This window comes from Amblyomma mixtum, chromosome 7, assembly GCF_055824585.1.
Source record: "Amblyomma mixtum isolate Tamu chromosome 7, ASM5582458v1, whole genome shotgun sequence".
Classification (NCBI taxonomy): domain Eukaryota; kingdom Metazoa; phylum Arthropoda; class Arachnida; order Ixodida; family Ixodidae; genus Amblyomma; species Amblyomma mixtum.
The window spans coordinates 54,355,923-54,381,334 of NC_143018.1; the positions used below are offsets into that span (position 1 = coordinate 54,355,923).

General features: G+C 46.8%; 1 protein-coding gene across 2 annotated transcripts; it reads right to left on the reverse strand.

The window, feature by feature from the left end:
• Positions 1-444: 444 nt before the first annotated feature.
• LOC149336103 (uncharacterized) lies at positions 445-19,384 on the reverse strand. Of its 2 annotated transcripts, XM_089552585.1 has the most exons (5): positions 19,242-19,384; positions 16,525-16,665; positions 14,817-14,970; positions 2,480-2,578; positions 445-1,216 (listed from the first exon to the last, which is right to left on the reverse strand). In XM_089552585.1, the coding sequence occupies exons 1-5, from the start codon at positions 19,281-19,283 to the stop codon at positions 867-869; spliced, it is 786 nt and encodes a 261-aa protein (XP_089408711.1). In that variant the 5' UTR covers positions 19,284-19,384; the 3' UTR covers positions 445-866. The 2 variants fall into 2 exon arrangements, with proteins under 2 accessions (XP_089408711.1, XP_089408712.1); XM_089552586.1 differs by lacking the exon at positions 16,525-16,665 and having other exon boundaries at positions 19,242-19,381.
• Between the last annotated feature and the right edge of the window lie 6,028 nt (positions 19,385-25,412).

Sequence of the window (25,412 nt, forward strand, 5' to 3'; positions counted from 1 at the left end):
CGACATCGTCACCAAGCCTCGGTTGTTTATTTGCTGCCCCTTCCACACCACGGCTAGACAAAACAGGAGAATGGAAAGGGGGACACACGCCTTAAATAAATTGGTTTTTGAGGAAAGGAAATGTTGCAGTATCTGTCTCACTTATCCCTATGGAGGAAAAAAAACTGAGGAGGGAGCGTCAGGGGACAACCTTGAAGCCAAGTCTCAACAAGTAAAGGTACAGTAAAAAAAAGAATTATGACTGTGAACATAGGGCTGCATGGTATGGGGTAGTGTACATGCCTCTCAAATTGCAGCTCACGCAAGGTGATTCAGTACAATTTGATCGTTTTTGTACCGATTGCGAGATTGTTTGCTCTGGAGTAGCCTGGTGATGATTGCGATTGTAACACCGGTTCTGCTTTACCTACGAAAAGTGTTTAGTAGTACAGCAAGAGAAAAACATTGGCAGACTAGTTGTTTTATTTTTACAGATACATTTGTGCACTTCATTACACATCGTTCAACGAAGAGAGTGAATGTGGCCAAAAGAAGAAATGAAACGTATTACAAACCCGGTGAACTCCCTCAAAAAAAGCAACGAAGCCGTTTGAGTCAATAAAAAAGCGCTGGAAACACAACAGTCGAGACAAAACACTGCGTTTGGGTCTTAAATGCGCTCTCTTGAGCACTGTTCTATGTTTGCATCATAACAAAAGAACATCTAAACATGGCACAGTTTAAGCTGCGGTACATATTATACACACTGACAAAGCACATCCTGCTCGAAACTGGCGCACACCCAAATGGAATCTGCCTGAATTAAAGATGAACTGACTGAAACGGGATCTGCTTCGTATTCCTTTTTCACAAAACCCCTTTAATCCTCATTCAGCAGGAAAATCTGGCAACTTCGTCAGCGAGGGGCGGCCATGCTTCCTTGCGCAGTGGTTGGACAGCATGCGGCCCGTTGGGAACTCCAGCGGGCAGAAGTCGCACGGCAGCAGTGGTGCTCCCGAGTGCATTCGCAGATGATACTCAAGCTCGCGCTTAAAAGTGAACGTGGCACTGCAGCGGTAGCACTGGTACGGTTCTTTTTCTTCGACCACCTTGGCCTGGTAAAACGGCCTTCCTTCGCTCCCCAACCGCTTGAAGCTCACACGTTGTTTGCGCCGGCGACAGCGTGGCACCTCCTCGTCCCCTTCTCTCTTCTCGCCGTCGACCTTGCTCTTTTCACCTGCGATTTTTGTTACACACGCATACTGGTTGGAATGCCTATGCAATAGGGGATATTCAAAATTCTGCAAGTGCGCTTTCCCGCATATCAATGTTGCCGCCAACAAGATGGCGGACCATGTGTTTCCAGCTGAAACAAAGCAAGAAAGACTGGTTTTTTGTTTGATTCTTCCAAAATACGTTTCTTACATTCTATCCACACCTTTAGCGCCTGTCCTGAAGCCCATGTAGCTCCTTTATAGCGAAGTCGGCCATCTTGTTAGGGGCAACATTGTTATGCAGGAAAGCGCACTTGCGGAATTTTGAATATCCCCTATTACAGGCATTTTGAATTTTTAAAAAAGAACGCCAACCAAAAATGAAACAACCCACCGGTTCAGAACCTACCCTGTTCTTTCGCCTGGTTTGACTGCGGGCAAGTTGCAGCTGGCCTTTTAGTGTGAAAGTACTACTTTACTAGCAAAACTGAAAAACCCGAGGTACGTGTGAAGCCCCAACCTTTGACGGCGCACTAGCGGCAGAGACCTTGCGTAGCTGCTCCATCAACGTGCGAACTGACACCCCCCTCCCCCGCATGCGGCTACCAAGAGCGGCTGACGATACGATATCGCATGGTTGCCTTTGAGGCGGTGCTGCCTCAAGTACTTCCTCATGTCCTAGTCGGTTTAACTACACTAAAACCCTACATACTTTTCTTTATCAGAGCTTCTCGGGGGTCCCAAATTTTGTATCTGCTGAATTGACAGCACTTCAGTCATCCATCTTTTTCAAGAGGAAGGCATCATTTGACAGCTTTCCTCGTTTTAACTAACCCTGCTTTCAAAATGCTGCTCTGGTTACTTCCTGTTCCTATACATAAAAAAATACCTTGAAACATTAGCGATTTTCGAAAGATAAAGAGGGGACTGGCATGGCAGCGATTATCGGTGACTCGAAAAAAACTGTTTTTGCGTAGCAGGGTTAAAGGAAACTGCGGATGCGGTGAGCAAAGGGTGTAAAATATCGGGCTAACTATGCTCCCTAAAAAAAATTTTCATAAATTTCTGGCTTGGTACGATCACACATGCACTTCCTTCAATCTTTATAGCACAGATATACCACCCCCCGTCCCAGATGATGGCCTGCTAGAATATCACTTCTGCAAGAGCTACACCACCTAGCCGGGAAACATCCCCTATAACAGTCAGCATACGGACTGGGGATACGCAAGCACGACATATCGAGGTCACAGCCTCTGGCTGCTCCTGCAGAACTTCCAACTCACTGTTCACAACACGTTTCAGATGCCCACGTGGATCACCAGCAGCGTCAGCATGGACACCGGCCTGGACCTGATGCTGAGCTGCTGCATCCGCGGTGTTACCTGGAACAGAAGACAACACAAACTGGGCAGTGATCATTACGTTATACAAGTCACTGTCCTGTACAAACCACCCTGTCATGCAAATACAACACACAAACTCATTAACTGGGATGCCCTTCGCACTGCACGCTCCACCCTCCCAGACACTCCCATCGCAGACATCGATGCCTGGGTGCAATCACTCAAGCACGACGTTCACCACAACACGCAACACATTGAAACGACAACCGAAACCCCTACCCTGGACACATGCCTAGCCCACCTCTGGGAGGCTTATCACAGCCTCCTGGAATGCTGGAAAGTGAACAAACATAACAGGTTACTTGAAAAGTGGCTGGCCGCACTGCGGACGCAAATCCAACAGCACTCTGCCGATCCAACTGGGGCCAGATATGTGACGGCATTGCCAGAAACCTGTCCAGCAAACGTGCATGGCAACTCCTCTGATACCTCACTGATCCCACACGCACCAAATCAGCAACACAGCACCACGTGACACGCTTTACACATGAACACATTGACGATCCCGACACCCTCCTAGACACGCTTCAAACCGTGTACACCTCTCCAGGCGTCCCCACACCTCTACCCCACTACACAGGACAAGCAAATCCCACAAACGACACCGACATCACGGAGACGGAAGTTAGAGCGACCCTCCTGATTCTTCCGCACCAACTCCGCACCTGGTGCAGGCCAAATCACAAACTCCATGCTTCGTAATCTGGACGCCCAATCGATCACCCAGATTACAAAACACTTTAACCAGTGCTGAAGGGAGGGTAACGTCCCACAGTCCTGGCAGCACGTGAAAGTAATATTTATACCCAAACCCAAAAAACCACTTACACCCCAAAATCTTCGCCCGATTTCGTTAACCCCTTAAGGGCCAAATAAATAAAAAAATTATGTTCCCAAATTGCCAAATTTTTTTATTACGTAAAATGCTTTAGTAACGTGTTTGAAACGCAAACAAAATCACAGAAACAATTTATGGCGGATAAATTATATTTTATTACTCATTACCTGGACCCTCCATACCTAACACCTCTGAGGAGAATTCAGAAACAACAAAATAAATTCTTGAAAGTCCAGATAGTGCGAGCGGCTTAGAATTGGCGTGCAAAAGATGCACCACTGCTTCTAGGTGCATTCAAACTAGATGAGCCTGCTTGCCCAGCTTACTAGAATTCAACAGCTGAGAGGCGTACCGGTTCGTCTCGACCACTACAACTTCAAGCAGCTCATCGTTGAAGTAAGCCTCAAAGAGCTCCAGCGGTTGAGGAGGAGAACTTGCTGTGAGCTTTAGTCCTGGAGAACCCTTGAAGGGAAACCGCGGAGGTCGGGCTGGGATATTGTCCAGGTCTATCCGGCACCATTCACGGGAGCTCGCCATCGTGTCATCGCTGCTGTCTTCCACTTCTGACTCGCTGTCAGTAAAAATGTCATCGCTATCCTCTTCACTTGAAGAAGAACAAAAACAGCATCGTCATCACTTCCGCTATCATCCGAAGCAGAATAATCTTCCACACCAGATCCACGCACGGATGATGCCATGTTTATTCGAAAACGTGGGAAACGGGATGCAGGAATTCCGCCATCTAGTGTACAAAATCGCATTCAAGAAAAGCGCCAATTATGGGACCCGTGCTGCCATCTATGTTTTATGTGGTAAAGTACCGTTTAAGAGCTGGGCTCGCCAAAAGCCCCTTGAAACGTTGCGGAAAAGCTATGACGAGCTCAGCTCGTCATAAGCAAAAAAGTGCCAATCGCTTGTGACGAGCTGAGCTCGTCATAAGCCCTTAATGGGTTAGCTTCATGCTTCGGGAAGCTCCTCAAGCAAGTTGTGTTAGTGAGACTCAAAAGGTGGACAACAATCTATACCTGCATAGCATGGTGGGATTCTGTCCCCATCTATCTGCACAGGACGGCATGCTGCAACTCACATACGACATTTTCAACCTACTTCTTCCAGGTCACACCAAGGCAGTCTTAGCTTTGGATCTCTCTAAAGCTTTTGATCGCATTAAACATCAGGCGATCATGACTGCCCTATCCCCATTGAATGTGGGTGAGCGCACGTATGCCTACATTCAAGCATTTCTCACTGACCGCACGGCTGAGATACACTTCGGCCCTTTGTCTTCCCCCTCCTACACGCTTCAGAGTATCGGCACCCCTCAAGGGTCCATCCTTTCCCCCTTTCTCTTTAACATTACCCTCATCCCCCTCGCCCGAAAATTGGCAACTATTCCCCACCTGAAGCGCACTCTATCATTGACCACGATCTGTCATGGTCGAGGCATTAAATATGCTGAAGAAAAGACACTCTTTTTGGCCATGTCTTTTGCTTTGTAGCTGGCATTAAATGGGGCCCAATGGAGCGCTCCTTGCTAAGACTTTACTATACTCTCTTTATAGGCTACATTCGTTACAGCCTTCCTGTACTCTCTACCATGAGCATTTCCTACTTGCAAACATTAGAGAGTGTTCTAGCACAGGCGCTCAAGGTATGCCTCGGATTACAACGTTGTGCCTTGCAGAAAGGCATGATTAAGGAATCTTGTGCGTGGCCATTATCAATCTACCTGTCACACATACCAATTCGTGTATATTTATGCGCGCTTACACGGAACCACTGTCACCCGCTGACGAAGATTTTTGATGAGCGACCGGGGCAGCAGTTTAGCATGTGCACTGCGCTGCCATCAATCCGAATTGCCATCAGACTATGCCCTGCCACATCATCCCTTGCAGCCACCATGGGTGATGGCTCAGCCTTCAGTATGTCTGCATGTTCCTGGCATACTAAAGAAATCTGTGATGCCGCTAAGCGGACTGAAGCAACTTGCTCTTGCCTACATCTGGTCAGAATACCAAAACTGTGCGCAATTATACACAGATGGATCTGTGCCACCAAGGGCATCGACAGCAGCTTTGGTAATCCCTGCTCAGCAGACGACTCGGAGATTCATTTTAGGACACAATTCTACTCCAACTGCTGCAGAGCTTGTGGACCTTCGGGAAGCGATTCGGCACACCTATGGAGAACCGCCTCAGGAGTTGTGCATTTTCACAGACTCTAAACCTGCGCTACAAATTTTGGGATGCTTCCTACGCCACACCGCATACCAGGCTCTGGCTCTTGATATAACTATAGACTCCTTTCATCTGCTCCGCAAAAAGGCCACCGTGTAGTGTTCCTGTGGATCCCTGGTCACTGCGGACTCGACAGAAATGACATTCAGCAAAGCGGAAAGTTGGGCAAGTTGGATAACGTCTGCGTTATCTTGCTTGCTTGTCTGCGTCGTTTACTTTCCGTCCCGTGTGTTCCCTGTGCGCTATTTTTTACATCATGATCGACAGAAATGAGACTGCCAACGCTGAAGCAAGGAGTGCCTTCAGCAGTGGACTGCGCACAGCTTGCCGTTCTCTAGACCAGACGCCATTTTTGTCATTTCCGGATCCATGAGGACAGCAACGGCTAGATACTGGGCCCTGCCAGACACTCGACACATCCGTCTTGAACGGCTAGATCCGGCGATGGCCTTTTCTGTTTCTCGCAGAATACCATGCCCTATTGCATGCCTAGTGCATAGGTTACGTTCAAACATCGCCTTCAGGCACAAGTACTTGCATTTAATTGGACAAGTGGACTCCCTAGACTGTTCCACATGTGGCGTACTAGAGACTAGAGCATGTTTTAGTGGCCTGCCAAGCATGTGCATGAGAGAGACTTATGCTAGCATCTGTTTTGTAGCCTTTTTACACCAGACCCCTCTCGGACGATTTGATGCTCGGCGCTTGGCCAGATAGTTCGAAATCACTTCAGGCAATGCGAGCGCTCTCACGCTTTTTAAGCGATACGAGCCTTAACTCGCGTCTGTAATGTCAGCAAGTATGCCTTGTCGTTTATCATCTACCTACTGCCATCATCATCATCCCCTATCGTGACCATCTTTTTTCTTTTCCCGTTCCCATGTGCAGAGTAGCAGGCCAGGTATTCATTTTTCAGGCCAACCTCTCTGCCTTTCCCGTCAATAAATCCTCCCTCTCTTTATGCCAACAACCCAACGCTGTAAATCACCCATGACAGTGACGGTGGCCAAGAAAACACCTTACAGGAAGCAGCCATCCTCACCCAAAATTACGCAAGGAACATCGGACTGTGTTGCTCCCCTGAGAAGTCCGAACTGCCCCCATCTGGCTAAGAACTATCGCTCCTCCATTGCCATTGAACTGAATGGGCACCCGGTACCGGAGGTTGACAACTTCCGCATTTGGGCCTGCACATCCAGAACGATGGCAAAAACACCAACACTCTCAAGAAACTTAAACAGGTTGTAGATGCGATATCGCACCTCATCCGCAGAGTTTCGGGCCATCACAGAGGCATGGAGAAGCATCTCCTCTGTCTCCTCAGTCATGCCTTCGTCCTCAGCCGTGTGCTGTCTCAGGTGGACATCAACTGGAAATTGAACTGTGAGTAACTGGTTGTTCCAGTTGGGAACAATCTGGTTCCAGTTGGAAGCCAACTGGCACCAATTTTGAAATTCAGTTAGAGCCCAACTGGTCCCAGTTGGGGGCCGAGTGGGAGGCATATGTTTCCAGTTTACCACCAACTTGGAGACCATTTCCCCGTCGAGAGCCAAATGGGAGGAACTGGGGACCAACTGGGAAGTGGTTCTATTTGTGGGTCAAGTGGGAAGCACAAATTCCCAATTGAGGGCCAACTGGGCAGAACTAGTCGTGGGTAAAAACTAAATGGGAAGTTATTTTTACTGCTTTGAAGGATGACGAGAAGGAAATAAATGCTGCTGCGGCTCAGCACATTTTACAGTCATTAGGTGCAGAAATAAATGTACTGTGAAATTAATAGAAGCCGGCTTATCGGCGAATATTAATCCGATCGCACTGTGTGCACTGCATGCGAAAATGCCCATAGACGCTCTCCTGGCGAATAACACCTCTTCCCTCAAAACTCTGCATTGCGTGTTTAGCATGGGTCGCGCTGTAGCGAACATATCGCTTGCCTATGTTATTAGCAATGCATTCTTTCCTTTTATTTAGCCCATTCTCTATCTCCAGCTCGTCGTGACATAAGCGTTTCAGGCAGGGTAACATTACAATTATTTCTTTATAATTGAACAACCACCGAAATGACCTTCTATTTCTTAGACCATGACATGCCATGACTGCCGCGGACCGGCGGCAGTGCCGAAAGCGCTGTCGTTGTCTACGCCACCATCGCGTCAAAATTCATATCGTATTTTATCAATAATAGCGCAAACTGCCCATGACAATTACAGCTGTGAGAAAAGTAATATGTTGCAATTTAAAAATTATTAACTTATTTTCTGTGCTCGTGCCACAGCAAGCAGACTACTAAGTATATACGTAAAAACGTGATGATACGAAACAAGCGTCAGTTTCACTCTGCATGAGCGAGGGCAGCCATGGCAGCAATGGTCGAGCCATGTCAAGCACACGGTGTGAGATTTCTCGTCGTGTTCCATGGGAGCATTGTGTTTAAAGAACCTCGACATAGCATTAATTATTTGCTTATTATTGCTGGCGAATTGTTCAGCAGTTTTTTCCTTGATGGAGCTGAAGGAAGACAGTTTGCTTGCTTCTATTACTCGGCGAAGTGGACCCCTGAGCACAATTATGACTACAAGTCGTTTTCACCGGCTACAATCGTGACCTTCCCAGGTGCGTACTCAGTTTGCTCACTGAAGTGTATTTTATGCTGTTTGTGCGCTCGTAATGAAAAAATCTAAAAAATTTATCGGCACGTTATATCTTTACGCTCACTAGTTTGGCTGTTTTGCCAAACTCGCTGCGCATTGAAACAAAGGTTGGTGATGTATGCAACTGACCTCTACTACCGAAATGTGGGCATGCATTCGGATGGTGTGCTGAAGTGCATGTGGAAGCACACTCCGCTCAGCATGACTGCTTTTTAGTGCCGCAAGGGCATCCTTTGATGCCTTATAGACTTGCGTCGGTAAAAACAGCGTAAATTACTGGGCTTGTTTGTAGTGGTAGCTGTGCTACTCTCTTGATTGTCGTCTATAAAAATGAACAATTATGCATTGTTTTGCAGCAACCCTGACCTATTCAGCTCAGCAGAAGAGTATTGATGCCACCAGAGCTGTAAACCTGATGATTATGCTCAATGAGAAGATTCAGCGAAAGTGCTGAGCGCAATAAAACACTGACGCACTTTAAAGTCATCTGCAATGTTTTGGGCTCCCGTGATGGCCATGTAGTACTCGCTTACTCAAATGTATTTGAGCTAGCTAAAGTGCTTGGACGTCTTGACGCCTCCATAGAGAAGTCCTCCGTGAATGGGATGCGGTAGGACCCCATCGCATCTGGAATTGCAACGGGTCCCGGTTACATCTGGTATTGCAATTGCTTCCAGGTGCAACTGGTTTAAGGAACAGATTTCCAGTTGCAACTGGAAATATGTTCGGTAAACCACTTGGACTGGAACCAGTTAGAAATTTTCACCTGGGGCATACTAGCCCACACCTACAACTACCAAAATGCGACATCAATGCTTTGGATGCCTTGATCCGCAAGGCATTCAAGGTAGCACTTTACCTTCCCCTCAACACACCCATAGACAGATTACTAGGCCTGGGCATCCATAACACGATCAGGGAACTCGTAGACGCCGGCAGGCCCAATACATCAGGCCCAAACAAACCTCCCCAGGCCGGTATATCCTGGACTCCCTCGGAATCAGAATACTGGCCAACAACCCTACCCTCCTCGCCATTCCTCGACTCCTTCACTGGTAGCTGCTCATTTAACCGTTCCCGAGGAATATGCACCCATCCTACCATGAACAGCCCCACAGAGCCAATGCGAAGGCACTCCATCGAGCGTACGGCTCCGAGCCGGACGCTGTATAGGTGGACGTTGCCTGCACGGGTGATGAAATGACAGCAGCTGTGGTGGACTCCTCTTTATCCACCCTCCTCACAATACCTCTCCCTCCAGACACATCCCCAGAGGCTGCAGAGGAAGCCGCCAATGCACTTGCTATCACACGCACGGGAGTCCGGTACATTTTAACTGACTCTAACAGTGCGACTCTAAATTTTGCTCGAGGCTGAGTCCACGTCCCAAATTTTGGCATACTGGGCTCGTCAGTTGCACCCCCCCCCCCCCCAACTGGAGCTGATATGGGTGCCTGCGCACTCCGGGAATCCCGGAAACGAGGCCACCGACCTTTTAGCCCGAGGTTCTTTAAACCGGGCTCAGGTGGCCTCGGATCGGGGATTCACGAAGGAGCGCATGCACTCATTCAGCGAGCTGGTGCAGGCCTACAGAGCCTCACGCCAGCTCTACCCCCCGCCCCACCCCTCCCTAGATAACAAACAAGCAGTACTCTGGCGCAGACTACAGACACACTCTCTCCCCTCACCCCTTACCCTAGCCCACTATCATCCATCCTTTCACACTCCCGCATGTGCCCTATGCCCAGAACCCTTCATCTCTTCCCTCCACATCCTTTCCCTCTGCCCGGCGGACCCTCCCACGCAGGACGTAGAAAGCCTCAAGACCTGGGAGGACTGGGAGACCCTGCTGCGCTCGGAGGACCCGGCCGTGCAGACCATCGCCACCGGCCGGGCTGCCAGTGTTATGGACCTTAGATCCTAAATAGGGGTGTGCGAATATCAAATTTTTCGAATACGAATCGAATACGAATACTTAGTTCCGAATATCGAATCGAATATCGAATAATCAAGGACAGACGCATTTAATCACTACAAAACATTTATTTGGGCACCCAAGAACATCACAGTTCAACTATCGATGATTAAATGAACACAAAAGGTGTGTGTGGCTGCACAAAAAGTATCAAAGTCTCGAACAATATTCTTAGAAGAGTGGAAATATCAGAGAAGATGGCTAGTACACAGCATTGATTAATTAAGGCTAGCTTGCCATCAGCACAAAAGCACGTTGCTGGGATGACGTAAAAGGTTGTCGTGAAGGAAAACCAGCTGCACCACATGGTCAGACAGAAGTAGTTCCCTTCTAACTGAAACAACTCCTCCAGCCACAGAAAATGCCCTCTCACCTGGCACTGACCTGGCACGTATTGCGAGGTACTTCGTGCACAGCTCTGACTACACCAGCTTCGCAGGTATAGCCACAAAAAAGCTCACCAGCGCAGTCAGCTACGGCATGGCCCTTGGAGGAAGAAAGAATTTTCCTTCCGTGTAGGCGCCGCCATGTTGTTATATATCTGTCGATAGGGCTTGCGGACCGAAATGAACGCCGGTGCTCACAATGAATATTCGGCTAGATACGAATATTCGCGTCGGGTCGAATATTCGAAACCACACGAATACTTGGATTTCGAATCGAATTCGAATACTAAAAATATATTATTCGAAATATATTCGAAAATTTCGAATATTCGCACACCCCTAATCATAAACACTTGAGTGCAGTGCGGAGACCCAGGGGTGTGCCCCGAATTCCTTTTATAATAATTACACAGTTTTTTCCTTTTCTCTCTGAACAATAACTGTTCATGATCCCCTCGTAATTACAATCTGGCTACCTCCTAAACTTGGGGAAAAACACAGTGCACTCCTACGACAAGGACGAAGAAAGACAAGACGATACAGCGCTGACTTCAACTAATTATTTTATTGTAGAGCGACATATATATATGCTCGAAAAGTGGGCAGGAAGACATCGGTAACAGCTGCTGAGTTTGCACGCGACCGAAAGATAACATACTAAAGTTGAAAAACATATGATGGCAAGGGTGAACCTAGGAGACAACAAAAAATGAAAGCGAAAAATGATAAAGAATGACAAGTGGAAGGGCAAAAAAAAGGATGATGCGAACAAGCAGTACAAGGGAAACAAATAACACTATGAGATGGCAACAAGTGAACAAAATGCACTAAAAGGCCAAAAAGACTATTAAAAAATAGGAAGAAATTTAAAAGCGATAAAAGAACCAAAAGGGGCATTAAAAGCACATGATAAAAAAGACAAGTGGAAGGGCAAATAAAAGGATGATGCGAACAAGCAGTACAAGATAAACAAATAACACTATGAGATGGCAACAAGCGAACAAAATGCACTAAAAGGCCAAAGACCATTAAAAAAATAGAAAGAGATTTAAAAACAATAAAAGAACCAAAAGGGGTATTAAAAGTACAAGACAGAAAACAACCTAACTCAAAAGGTCAAAAAGGATAAAGGACGTAATCTGGAATCCTACACGTTACCCCTTTAACCGCTAATTTATTTTCCAAAAAACGTACCAATATCGCCAATTTTTTTTTAATTGACCATAACTTTCTCCATGTAATTCTGTTTCTGAAAATATATTACTTCGATGGTTTCTGGTTAAAATTAACACAAAAATATTAAAAAGAAAAGCAGTTTACGAGGGTGGCTTTCCCACAGTGCATGCCGTAGTGATGGGTAGAACGCATTGAAATACCGCGTATTTATTTCATATTGTACGCTGTGACACAAAAGAAAGTGCCTAGACATTGCTTCGTCCTAAAAAGAAGGCCTCATTCAGCTTTGAGATCACGGGCCCCAACTTCCAAAGCCTGGGGTGCGGGTGGGTCGCTTCATCCACGGTTTTCGTATCAGTGAAATGGAGGCAGCGCATCGACGCGTTGAAGCGGTTCCTGCTCATGGCCTTCCTGAACACTGCTGTCTGCAAAACTTCTTTTGTAGACCAGTACATTTCCACTTGAGGTTTACCAATGCCCTGCGATATTATCGAGCAAGGAAGACCATGATCTCATCGCGGTCTGCCGGATTCCATGCAGAACGCCGAGCAGCAAAGCACTCTACCACGTAGCGGTTCGTCTCTGTGACGATTACATCAATGATGTCCCAGTCAAAAAATACCTAAACCCAGCCAAGAATGCTGTGCTCGTCAGTGGGATACCATAAGATCTCAGGCGCTGAAAAAAATGAAACCGTGGAGGCGCGAGCTGCGGGTTTTTCGTGCTCACACGCTGCTACACACGTGCAGCGGCTCACCCTCGTTGTTGTCACCGCTTTCCTCATCATCTAAAGCCGACTCTAGCACGTACAAAGTCCTAGTCACTTTCAGAAACAAATTCCATATTCTCAGAAATGCTGCTGTCACAACTGCTAGAAGAAGCAGCTTTTTTTCTCGAGACACTGCCACCCCCGACATTCGTCACAAATGGCTCTTTTGAGCCTTCAATTATGCGCCAAAGGCGCAAAATGCGTTTTTTTTTTTTTTTATGGTCGACTACCGCCCTCTAGTGTTCAAATTCGCAACCACTGCAACTGACGACCACAACTCGTCTTTTGAGGTGGCAGCACAGCAATATCGGGCCGGACGGGTGTGACTCGTCATTGGCGATTTTGGTACGTTCTCCCATGACGAGTACAGCTCGGGGTTGGCGGTTAACGGGTTAAAGTTACTCTGTGCCTGGCTCAAATAGTCTAACTCACGTTTCGCAAGCGCTATCGATGGTGTGCTAACACAACCTTCACCTAGCTTTAGAATGTGGGCAGCTTCTATGATTTCGTATATGGTTTGATGCACATTTCTTGCGATGACAGAGCATTCATGAAGAAAAGGCTCACAGGAGCCGGAGGGGCACTTTAAGCAGTGAACACCCAGGTTTTTCTTGACAGCGTGAAAAACAATATTCGAGTGCTCCATAAGACGTTCATTGAAGCAACGTCCGAGTTGCCCCACATAGGCCTTGCCACAGCTCAAGGCAATTTTATAAACTAAACGAAAGGTGCGTGGTGCCTTAACAGGGCTGGCTGGCTCTCTCGCAGCCACCATGACTTGAGGCTATCGAGGGCACAAAATCACCTGTGTTGGTTGTATGAGCCAAGAGGGGGCAAGTCCTTGCTGCCGTACAGTTCAGCTCACTCTAACATCGTTAAGAGGGGGCATTGTGAACCTTTGTTTCACAAATGCCTTAATGAAGTCCTGTGTCCACTCTATGGACCATAGCCTGAAAGAGCAGGTTTGGCGGCTGATAAAAGCTGGCTACCCTGAGCACCTGCTGATCTTAGTAGCCGGCTTCCTCTTGAGGAAACTCAAAGGAAGCCAAGTGAGTACTGCCCCAGACCACCAACACAAAGTCGCTGTGGTGCCGTACCTGCATGCTCTTTCTCACAGGCTCAAAAGGATCGGACAAAAGGCAGGTGTCTGAGTTGTGTTCTCGGCGCCCAACAAGCTACCCAAGCTTTGTTCCAGAGTGAATGCCCCGGCTGCGAAAGAGCCAGCCTGCCTGTTAGGCACCATGCACCATTCGTGTCTTGCGAGGTTGGTGTAGTTTATAAAACTGCCTTGAGCTGTGGCAAGGCCTACGTGGGGCAAACCAGACGTTGCCTCAATGAGCGTTTTATGGAGCGCTGAAATAATGTTTTTAACACTGTCAAGAAAAACATGGGTGTTCACTGCTTAAAGCGCCCCTCCGGCTCCTGTGAGCCTTTTCTTCATGAATGCTCTGTCATCGCGAGAAATGCGCATCAAACCACATGCGAAATCATAGATGCCGCCCACATTCTAAAGCTAGGTGAAGATTGTGTTAGCACACCATCGATAGCGCTAACGACACGTGAGTTAAACTATTTGAACCAGGCACAGAGTAACTTTAATGTGTAGGATTCCGGATTACGTCCTTTAGCCTTTTTGAACTATAGACTAGGTTGTTTTCTGTCTTCTGCTTTTAATGCCCCTTTTGGTTCTTTTATCGCTTTTAAATTTCTTCCTACTTTTTAATGGTCTTTTTGGCCTTTTAGTGCATTTTGTTCACTTGTTGCCTTCTCGTAGTGTTGTCTGTTTCTCTTGTACTGCTTGTTTGCATCATCCTTTTATTTGCTTTTCCACTTGTCTTTTTTATCATTTTTTGTTGCCTCCTAGGTTCACCCTTGCCATCATGTGTCTTTTCAACTTTAGTATGTTATTTTCCGGTCGCGTGCAAAGTCCTCAGCAGCTGTTACCCATGTCTTCCCGCCCACTTTTCGAACATATATATATGTCGCTCTACAATAAAATAATCAGCTGAAGTTAGCGCTGTATCGTCGTCTTTCTTTGTCCTTGTCTTCGGAGTGCGCTGTGTTTTTCCCCCAAGATGAACTACGAACTAGCCTGCTCTTCCACCCTTACCTCCTCAAGGAGGTTCTGTGTTACTCTATTATTCACGGCAATCACGCTAGTGCAGCGGGGTGATCGGCTAACCTTGCTTCTCAGAGCTGTCCCGCAGAGCCTCCTCTCTCATGTGTCTGAGGAACTCGTCGATCACCGTTTCGTAATTGTCATCCAGCAGGTCTGCATCAAAACATGCTCCACTCCCAGACACAGAGGCGGCCTCATCAGATCCAGGAGGGGACACCTACGCACGGAAATGCAAGAGAATAGGTTCACGATGAGTGCAGGTCATGACATTAAAGGGACACTGAGGAGAAGTTGAAGTTGACTTGCATCGACAGAATACCAGCTCCTGATTACAAAAACGCCATTCACACTGACAACAAAGCTCTTGTAACGTAGAAAAGAGCAAGAACCAAAATACAGGTATCGCCGCCACAGGCCAAACTCGCAAGTACAAGCTTCATGACGTCATAGGACAAAACAGTGTTGCTAGAACCAATAGTTCTAGCAACACTGTTTTGTGTTGCTGCGCCTCAGTGATTCGTGGCTTCTCGTGTCCTAGTGTTGCTAGAACCAATAGTTCTAGCAACACTAGGACACGAGAAGCCACGAATCACTGAGGCGCAGCAAATGCATGCGCAAATCTTGACGTCGTCAGATGGCGCCACGTACCCGACAGCTACGCGCGCTCCTGCAGCGCCGGGACCAATCAGCGCCTGCATGCTCACAGCGCTATGCGGGCTCCCGGTATTCCGATAACGGTAACAAGGTACACGGTATGCTAAAGGTGTCTATTTGCGAAAACTTCGTTGACGACTTCGAGAACGGGATCCATTGTAACGCTGGCAAAATGCCGGTGCAAATGTAAACGAAGTGACGGCCGCAATAGCCGATAGATGCCTTCAACGTGCGGCCGGCGGTAGCTTTCTTTTTGGCTGCTGCTGGGCCGCACTGCTGGCCGCCAGAAATCACGGAGTCTGCGTTACGTCATGTGCACGTCATGTTTCACGTCACTTAGTCCTGTGTCGTCATAGGAGAATACCAAGTTTGAAACAGAGCGGCAGGAAAAACTTTTTCAACTTCGAATCTAAATTTCTTAGAAATAAAGGCATCTTTCGCTGCCGGCCAAGTGGCAACAAAGCCATGAAATGCCGAACTATCGTATTTTGCTATAAAAAAAAATATTAAGAGCTCTCCTCAGTGTCCCTTTAAGGTTCAAGGTGGAGAACAGTTCCCAGAGTTTACTCGAGTGTATCTTGTCATGTCTGTCCGTGTCCTCATCTGAAATAAGTAGCACTGAATAACTATTCTAGAAACAATGCACTAGCCCCGTAATTTGTTTTATTAATTAATAAAGTAACCATGACAGGGTTACATTATATACGTAAGAGCAGTGCTGGTGACGTCGATTTTGACAATTTAGTTTCGGCAGCTTGGCCAAAGAGTGCCACAGGTAACGCTTCTGACCTGCATGAAGTGAGGTCAACGTTCCATTTTTCCAGGCATTTCACTCAAAAAAGTTTGCACCCACTGGGAAACGCTGGACACTTTTGAAATGTCAATCATGTCCCGATCTCGCACATATGAGACTGATGATCAAATCGCTATAGGCCACCGCCAGGGTACATTTTAAGACTAATGTCACTTTAGCTTTTCTTGTTTCTCGCGGGTGATCACTGACAAGGTTGGCAGAGTGGAACCTTATTCGTCCCATGTCCGCGTAGGTTTCGAACAAACGTGCTTTCAGAGCTGAATAATGCAGTTAAGTTCGAGATCTAATACGTCTTTTTCTCACCTGTAATGTCTCGTCACTTCGCATCACTTGCGTAATGACTTGGCTGGCTTCTGTGGGCAGTGGGCTCATGGATCCGGAGGCGGTAGCAGCATGATCCTCAAGTAATCCGATTTCTTGCAACAGTGGGATGACCAGATCGCTCTGCGTCGAAGACCCCAGCCCACTGGTCACAATAGCAAGGCAAGGCATCGAGACATTTGACAGGCATAAAGGACGTTCGGGTTTGCCAGATTTTTTGTCCAAAGAACTCGTTGCTTGGCACCATCGTGTGCATACCATGAAACTATCATCCTATTGAGAGGAATTTACACCTACTTGCCAAACACCAGAGACCTTAGTGACATTTTATCAGTAGCCACCTGCACACAAGCCAAGGATGTTCATTAGTTTTAATTTCTTTTCGCTTTTAACAACCACAATTAATGTACCGATGTCTATGGTTATGCCCCATGGACAGGCCAGACTAAACTTTTTTTTTTGCTCCCTTCATCCTCCTCCCTGTGCGGAGGAGGATGAATGACGTGTACATTTAATGTGCACGTCATTCACTTGATTTGCATTTTTGGTGCAATTAATCCATTTAAATCACATTTAATTCATTTATTTCGGAACTGACTCATTTACACTTCATTCTCAATTAAACCACATTCAATACTCCTGCCTCTATAATTACTTCAAATTTAATTCACAATTAATTCAATTCAAACTTCATTCAGCTATTTCACAATTTTGACACAATCAATTTAATTCACAATTCATTCAAATCGAAACTGATTCTATTCAGTGATACTTAATCCACAGTTGATTTACTGTAATTCACTTTTAATTCTTGCAATGTATCATTAAGTGACGTAGCCACATTAATTCATCATAATTTATAATTCACCTTAACTCGCTCTAATACGCCTTAAATCATCTTCATTTACTATGGGGGTTTCTATAATTTGCTAATTATTGATTAGATTTCAATTAACTCCAATGACCCCATTGTTTCACCTATCTCACTCTGTAATTTATATTGCATTAATTTACAATTAATTCCTTTCCACAATTCTGACAATTTTAATCCATTTAATTCACACTTAATTCGGAATTGATTCATTTTATTCGCGCTTAATTCGCAATTGATTTACTCTAATTCACTTTTAATTCTTTGCAATGCATCATTGACATTATAGCGACATTAATCCACCTTAATTTATGATTCACTATAATGCACCTTAATTCATGTTCGCTTACTACTGGCGTTTCTATAATTTGTTAATTATTGATTAGATTTCGATTAACTCCAAAGCCCCATCGTTTCACCTGGGTATTCATTTCGGATATTCAAATTTCACGCTGCGCGCTAGCTCCGCCCACCTTTCGGTCACGTGGTACATCACATGGTGTCACTGCACTTCGGGCGATTCAAATTTCGCGCCACTCCCGGGACGACCACGTCCTTTTTTGGGCTCTAATTAATTAACGAATGATCCGACCAGCACAAAAAATTTTTGCGCCGCATCCTGAAATCATCCTCCTTCGATTATAAGCACTTTTTAAACGATATCTCCTCACAATCGCAGCGGACACGGTTTTGATGACAGAAAGCCGCCGACATAGCCTAGTAATGCTGCGAGCTCCCACAGACCCGCCGCTGTGCCTCAGTGGTTAGGGCGCTCGTCTACTGAGTCGGAGTACCCGGGTTCGAACAGGGCCGTGGCGGCCGCGTTACGCACAGGCGCCCGCACGCTGTGCGATGTCAGTGCACATTAAAGATCCCCTGGTGGTGGAAATTATTCCGGAGCCCTCCACTACGTCACCTCTTTCTCTTTTCAATCCCACTTTCCTTCCCTTTGTGCGATTCGGGTGTCCACCGATATGTGAAACAATTACTGCGCTATTCCGCTTCCTTAAAAACACAATTTTAAATTTCCCACAGACCCCTCGACAAGACACCGGATGCCACGAAACGCCGAGACTGACCCTCGAGACTGACCATGCACTCGATGCTTTACGGACGATCAGTCGTAGACGAGCCACAAGGATGACGGACTTCATGCCGAGCTAAAGGCACGAGAGTTACTGCGCTGATTCCATTAAATTCGAACAAAGTTCAATAAATGTGTTTTTTTTAAAGCTTTGCTGTCACTCGAAGCCTGCGCTGGATTGTGGCCACGCATCCTTTAGTATATGAAGAAGCAACCATTAACATATATCGGTAGTTCAAGCATGAACACTCTTAGTAAATTAAGTATGCTCAGCTTCACAGTGGCACCGGCACGATGGCCCTAGTAAACAAAGGGTGGTGGTTGCGTGCGCTCCCTAACTTCGAAGGAACGCCATCTGGGCCTACGAAGCGTCTGCAGTGCATGCTCGGCGTTTCCACGATTATGGCGGGAATGCTAAATGTGACGGTATAGTGTTCTAGTACACTATAGTGACGGGGCCGCCAAATGTGACGAGTACAGGCTTGTTTTTGTTACTACGACAGATTCCAATCGACCAGACACAAATAATTCGCTCGGCCACACACAGTTTTGGGCATAATGAAAACGTACTCTCAACACCACGCACTCAAGTTCAGAACGAACGCTGAGAGCAATCGTGTCATTCTGCGGCGCCGCTATTGGCAATGCGCTCCAGGGTACAAACCTCGCCACCATCCCCTATACCGCAAAAATTGGAACTCATTCGCATAAAGGTATTGCGCGTATATTACAGTGCTAACATACCTCTTGCGAAGTACAAGACGGGATGATTTCCGACGCCTCCATTGCTGAAACTTCTCGCGGCAAACTCCAACGTCAGCGGCGTGCCTTCGCTTTCTAGCTCGCGTCCACAGTGGTCATTTGCGTCGCTACTCCTCGGCTCGAGGCTAGAGGAGCGGTTCGAGAGTAAGGAGAAAAGAAAGGAGGAGGAAAAGAAAGGGAGAGGAGAACGGGAGTGGGAGAGAGGAGAGGAAGGGTGAGACATGGGTGAGACGATGCCATGGGCAGGCCATGGGCGATTCGTAGTAATAGCAAAATCCTTACTGCGTGTGCGGATTTTCATGGCGGTGGTGGTGTCGACTCTCGCAGCTAAGCTCGAAGACCGAAAATGGAGAGAGAGTACATTTTTTTAACGTTTTGCATTCAACAGGGCAAAGCCCTGCGGCAGAAATAAGGTGCTTCATGGGGAGTGTGGATGTTTGTTGGCTTTCGCTCGTTTGGCGAACGGTTTGTTCCTGGCGTTTGTGTCTGTGAAAGGGTACCTCGCCGGTCCTAGTTCGTTCGGAGGTTGCTAAAAACGTACCCTTCGCTGTTGCACACGTTAGTCGATAGAGTTTGTCACAGTGGTCGCGTTTCGGCGAGCCCCGCTTTCTTGCCAACGCTCCTTCATACACAGACGTGCACACTTTGCGCAGTGTATGTACAGGGCGTACTCTTGTGGTTGTAGACAAGAAGAAATGGGTGGTAAAACTCGCCGCCGAGAAACGCCGGGAGGCCGGAGCAAAGGCAGCAGGACGGCAGAGTGGCGCAAATAATTGTTTCTGTATTGTGCGTGTGTATACGTGTGTCACTAAATCTAAAATGCACTTCGGCGTTGGCCCTCAACATCGAAGAATTGCGAATGCCTAATTGTTTTAAGCATTGGAGAGTATCTGTCCTCGCTTCGGCGAGCGCGGCTTCGGCCGCTTATCTGTTTTTGAAGCAGCGTCCGCCAGTTGTTGCTGCGACGCGCGTCTTTTCTTTCCTTTTTCTCTTTCCTCTGATCTTTTAACTCTCCTCTATCTGCACGTGGCAGCGGTGGTGGCTTGGCTAGAGCCAGTAGGCAGGCCCGTGGTGGTGGTGGTAAAACTTTATTGCCCACAGTAGGGGTCCTGAAGGACACTCGGCTAGGCGCCAGGTGTAGAGGGCAGCTCCCACGTAGGCACAGTGAGCCCGAAGCTCTCCGCCGCCCGTGCAATTTCCTTTTCATCCTTCTCTCAGTCACAACAAAAAACAACAAGCAAAGTGCAACACGCCCGTGTACCGTGCAATGCGAGCGCTCTCCGAATGACTGATAGAAAGAGAAGAGCACTTTTTTAAAGGACGACATATTCAGCGCTCAAGATATCCTGGGCAGGGTACACTAAGCACGCTGGTCGCCGTCTATATATATATATATATATTTTTTTGCTGAGGAAATGAAAAAAAATTGTCGATGATTACGTTACTTCCTAATGCAAAATTTGAGCGCAGCACATCAGCTGTTCCAGCTTTTCGATAGATTGAGGCAAAGAGTTCGAGCAAGACGTGTGTACAATTACAGACAACTTGTTATTTTTGACACACATTCCTTCCTCAAGGAACACTCCGCTAACAGTTCTTGATTGTCATGAAGGAAGCTTTGTGGTCGGAGAAATAGATGGACATATGTTCGACTTGCTGCGCCACTGCCTGGTTCTCAACGAAGAGGTCTATGCAGAGAGAGAGAGAGAGAAACTTTATTACAAGAATTCGGGGCACGCCCCAGGGTCCCCGCACGACCCCACTGTACTCAAGTGTTAAGGCGAAAGCCTTTAATGTCTCATCGTTGTAAGCAGCAGTTGTCGAAAGAAATGTCACGCTTTTCAGTTGGTCGAAACGGTCGTGACGTCACAGTGCGCGAATTTCAAACGGGGCCAATTGTACTTTGGCTAGTACCCAGGCAACCAATTGAAGGGATCGTATAGTGATGCTCCAAGTAAGTGGGACTGAGCTTAGTTAATTGCTTAATTACTCAATTAGCCTAATTAACTTTTCTAGTCAGGCCATATAAATAAATAAAACCGAGTAAGAAATTGGTCGAACTCGGGAATCGAGCCCCGGTCTTCGGAGTGTGATACGAGCATGCTATCCACTCCGCCATGCCAGTTCGATGGTTCGGGAAGAACAAAGGTGCGTCTAGTGAATACGGTGTCTTCGCTCACTCCCATCCTCCTCCCTTCCCTTCCGGAGAGGTTTAAGTGTTCACCGAGATATGAGAGACAGATACATTTCCTTTCCTCAAAAACCAATTTACCGACGAGCGAGGTATAGAACCGAATGGGCGATGGCGCTCTATGGACTCGTGGAAGCGTTGCAAGACGCTGTCGCGTTCCACTCTTAGAGGCGAAGCTTAACATCTTAACCACACATCAGTCACCGCACTTTAGGTAAAAAAAGTGCCCCCCTGAATTTTGACGGGTGTCCACCGAGATGTGTGAGACAGTTACTGCGGAATTTCCTTTCCTCAAATACAATTTTCATTTTCTTCATTACGGGCCATCTTTGTCTTTCTTCTACTCCCACTTTCTCCCTTCCTCTATGGTGCGGTTCAGGTGTCCGCCGAGATGACGGAGAATCACTGCGCCATTTCCTTTCCTCAAAAAGCGTTCAAAGGGCAAGGCATCGCGCCGAGCGGGTGGTGGCGTTCCGTGGACTCCCTGGCAGCGCTACAACACGCTGTCGCGTTCCACTCGTAAAGGCGAAACTTAAGCGTCATTAATTAGCAGTGAATTAGTATTCAGACATTCATCAGTAATTAAGTATTAATTAGTGATTTGTCATCACTTAGTAATTAGTACTCAATTATATGTGGCACCACCAGTGCCACAGAAGCAGCGAAAGTGGTGCGGAAAACGCTTTCGCCTCTACGCACTTTAGACAGTCGAAGTGCCCCCTGAATTTTTTATGTTCCTAAGGTCCATAACACTGGCAGCCCGGTTGGTGGCGATGGTCTGCACGGCCGGGTCCTCCGAGCGCAGCAGGGTCTCCCAGTCCTCCCAGGTCTTGAGGTTCTCTAGGTCCCGCGGGGGAGGGTCCGCCGGGCAGAGGGAAAGGATGTGTAGGGAAGAAGCGAAGGGTTCTGGGCATAGGGCGCATGCTCTACCCCCCGCCCCACCCCTCCCTAGATAACAAACACGCAACACTGGCGCAGACTACAGACACACACACTCCCCTTACCCCTTACCTTAGGTCTATGCAAGTATTTCGCGAGGATGTCAAAGCCGTGGGAGGCGTTACGAGCGAGAGGAACGGGATGTTCTCCCACATGAGCAGTCAGGAATTCCTGTTTGTTTGTCTTTATATCACATTAAAGTCCCCACCCACCCTGCCACCCTGGCAGGTGCAGTTAATGGCTGATCGCTTGAGTTCGCTCACCGTTGTCAGCGCTAACGCATACGGCTAGCCCACATCTCTCTCATCAACCCACGTACCTATAAGCGCGATTCAGGCGTCCGCTGACACAGGGAGCCAGTTATGCGCACTTCCTTTCCTTAAAATGATCGGCGTGCAAAACGTTCTCGACGCCAACGCCAATGGACCCAATGAATGCCGACGGCCTACGGCTTCAGCGTCGCGTTTCTGGCACAACGTTGTCAATGCCTGCAGCCCACATCTCTCTCTCATTACCCCACGTACCTATAAGCGCGATTCAGGCGTCCACTGTCCCATGGAGCCGGTTATGCGCATTTCCTTTCCTTAAAATGGTCGGAGTGTAAAATGTTGTCAACGCCAAAGCATTCGTTTCTGGCACAACGTTGTCAATGCCAACGCATGCAGCCATCTGTCACTACCGCCACGTAGGTTAAAGCACGATTGAGGTGTCCACGGTACCAAGAGGGCAGTTATGCGCCTTCCGTCTGGGTCCACCGAGATGTGTGAGACAGATCGTGCTCCATTTCCTTTCCTCAAAAAATTAGGCACAGCTTAGCTCTGCTTAAGCCTGGATTATACAAGCGAAAAGCTGCAGCTGTGCTTGGTTTGACGTCATGGCTTTCGCAGTTCGCACAATGCATTGGGAGCACCACGATAACGGTGGAGGCGTTCTGCCGTCCACACACTGCCTGTACAGAGGCGGAGGAGGAGACGCGCGTGTAGTGAGTACGGTGCTGTCGTAGAAGGTTGCTTATTCCTTTCGGGTGTACACCAAGATACGAGAGGCATTTGCTTTCCTTAAACCAATTTTCATTTGATTTCATTCTCTTTAAGGCCCTTACGGCGCGGTTCGGGTAGCCCCGAGATATGAGGCAAGCGTCGTTTCCTTTCCTTAAAATCAATTTTCTTTTTATTTTCCTTCCCTTATGACGCGGTTCGGATGTCCACCGAGATATGTTTTTTTCCTGGCGCACTGTTTGCCTTTTATTTATTTTTTTATTTCTGATATTTTATTTCTTTCATTCCGTTTTATTTTTGTTGCTGAGCGTCTTTTTATTCTTTTTTTATATTCTTTTCCTTATGCATTTTTTTAATTCTTATATTTTATTTTTCCTTCATTCTGGTTTTGTTTTCCTTTTTTTCTTAGTTGTATTGTTTTTATGTACAATACATTTTTTCGTTTCATTTCTAATTTCTGTTTATTTTTAATGGTTTTTAATTTTTTTGTTTTGATTTTTTATTCCTTTTTTATTTATGAAACCCCAGCTCAGGTGCTTCTAGACATGATAGCAGATGCCGGGGCTGGTAAGAATCCTTTTACCTTCTTTTGCATTTGCAATAAAAGCCACTTACTACTACTACTCAGGATAGTTCCGTGAACACGAGGGGCCGAGAGCTTCCGGTGAAATTTCTTGGAAACCGGTATGAAGTCCTTTGGCTGCGTGGCCTGTGGATGACATTGGTGAAAACATTTCGTCTAAGAGCTATTTTTCAGCAGATTTCGAAGCCCTCTCACCAACACCATCAAGGACTTCAGGATAATTCAGCAAGGTTATGTGGGAAGCAGGTTTTACATCGCAAATTGTTTTTCGACCTGGTTTACAAAGCGGGGAACATAAAATGGCGTTAGTGTCGATCCGTATTCACAAATTAGAAGAAAGACCATAAATATTTTCAAAATTGTGCTCGTCTAGCTGATAAACATTTACGACCAGATTTTCATTAGCGTGGTTATAAAACCTAATTGGAAGGGGCCGGAACTCTACATTTTACCAGATCTGACAAACGCTTCAGCCTCTTGCACAGGACGGTTCCTCATGCTTGTTTACAAAAAAGCATACAGCAGCAGCATGCCATGCATTGTCTTCGCATTCCGGCCTTGAAATAGCATTTGCCACAGCGGTTGCTTTTGTGTGCATGGTCATGAAACGTGAAAAAAATCTGCCATCATTTACACACACATCTATTTTCCTCAATTTTTCATGAAATCCTAAGATATTACGGGAGTAGGCATTGCTCTGGCTGAATGTAACTTCTAAGTCAAAATGTTTGCTTGCACATGAATGAGCACATATAGCTATGGCTCTGCAAATAAAGTGTTTCCGCATGCGTGGTAATCTCTTCAGCTTCGCATATCTGTTTAGAGACACTTTATTTTATGCTCGCATAAAGATTGTGTGTATTATTATTAGCGCAAAACGTAACAAAACCCCATTGTATTGGCCTCGAATTTCAAGTTGATTCACTTAGGACACACACTTCCCCATTGAGGTAACAGCGTTTCATTGACAATCTGCTCCACTGAGTGCACGTGATCAATTAGCAATTTTCGCTCCTTCAAGTTGGCAGAAAAAAAATGTTTTCACTATTTTCTGGGATACACATCTTAGGCTCTGCATTTTTCTCACCTGAAAAAGAAAAAAAAAACGCGACTGCGCATACAGATTAGCAGGCAGGCCAACACGTGCAAAGAAAACTGACTTCCTTCAAGACACACGTCATCAACGCACGTGTTTCTGGTCCGATGGGCAAAACATGCGCCGTACCGAGAAGGCTCACACAGGGAGAAGAAAGGCTGCCAGGCGTTTCGAATCAGGGAACAAAGCTGGTGGGGGAATGCTCGGCACCTGAAAAACCAGTTCAGAACCGAAAGTCGACGATTTTGCCCATCGGGACACACCTTTTTGACGTCACACTGTTTACATCAGGGAGAGGTCTATTATGAGGCACCGGCCGGATTCACTGGCGCCTGGAGCGCGCTCC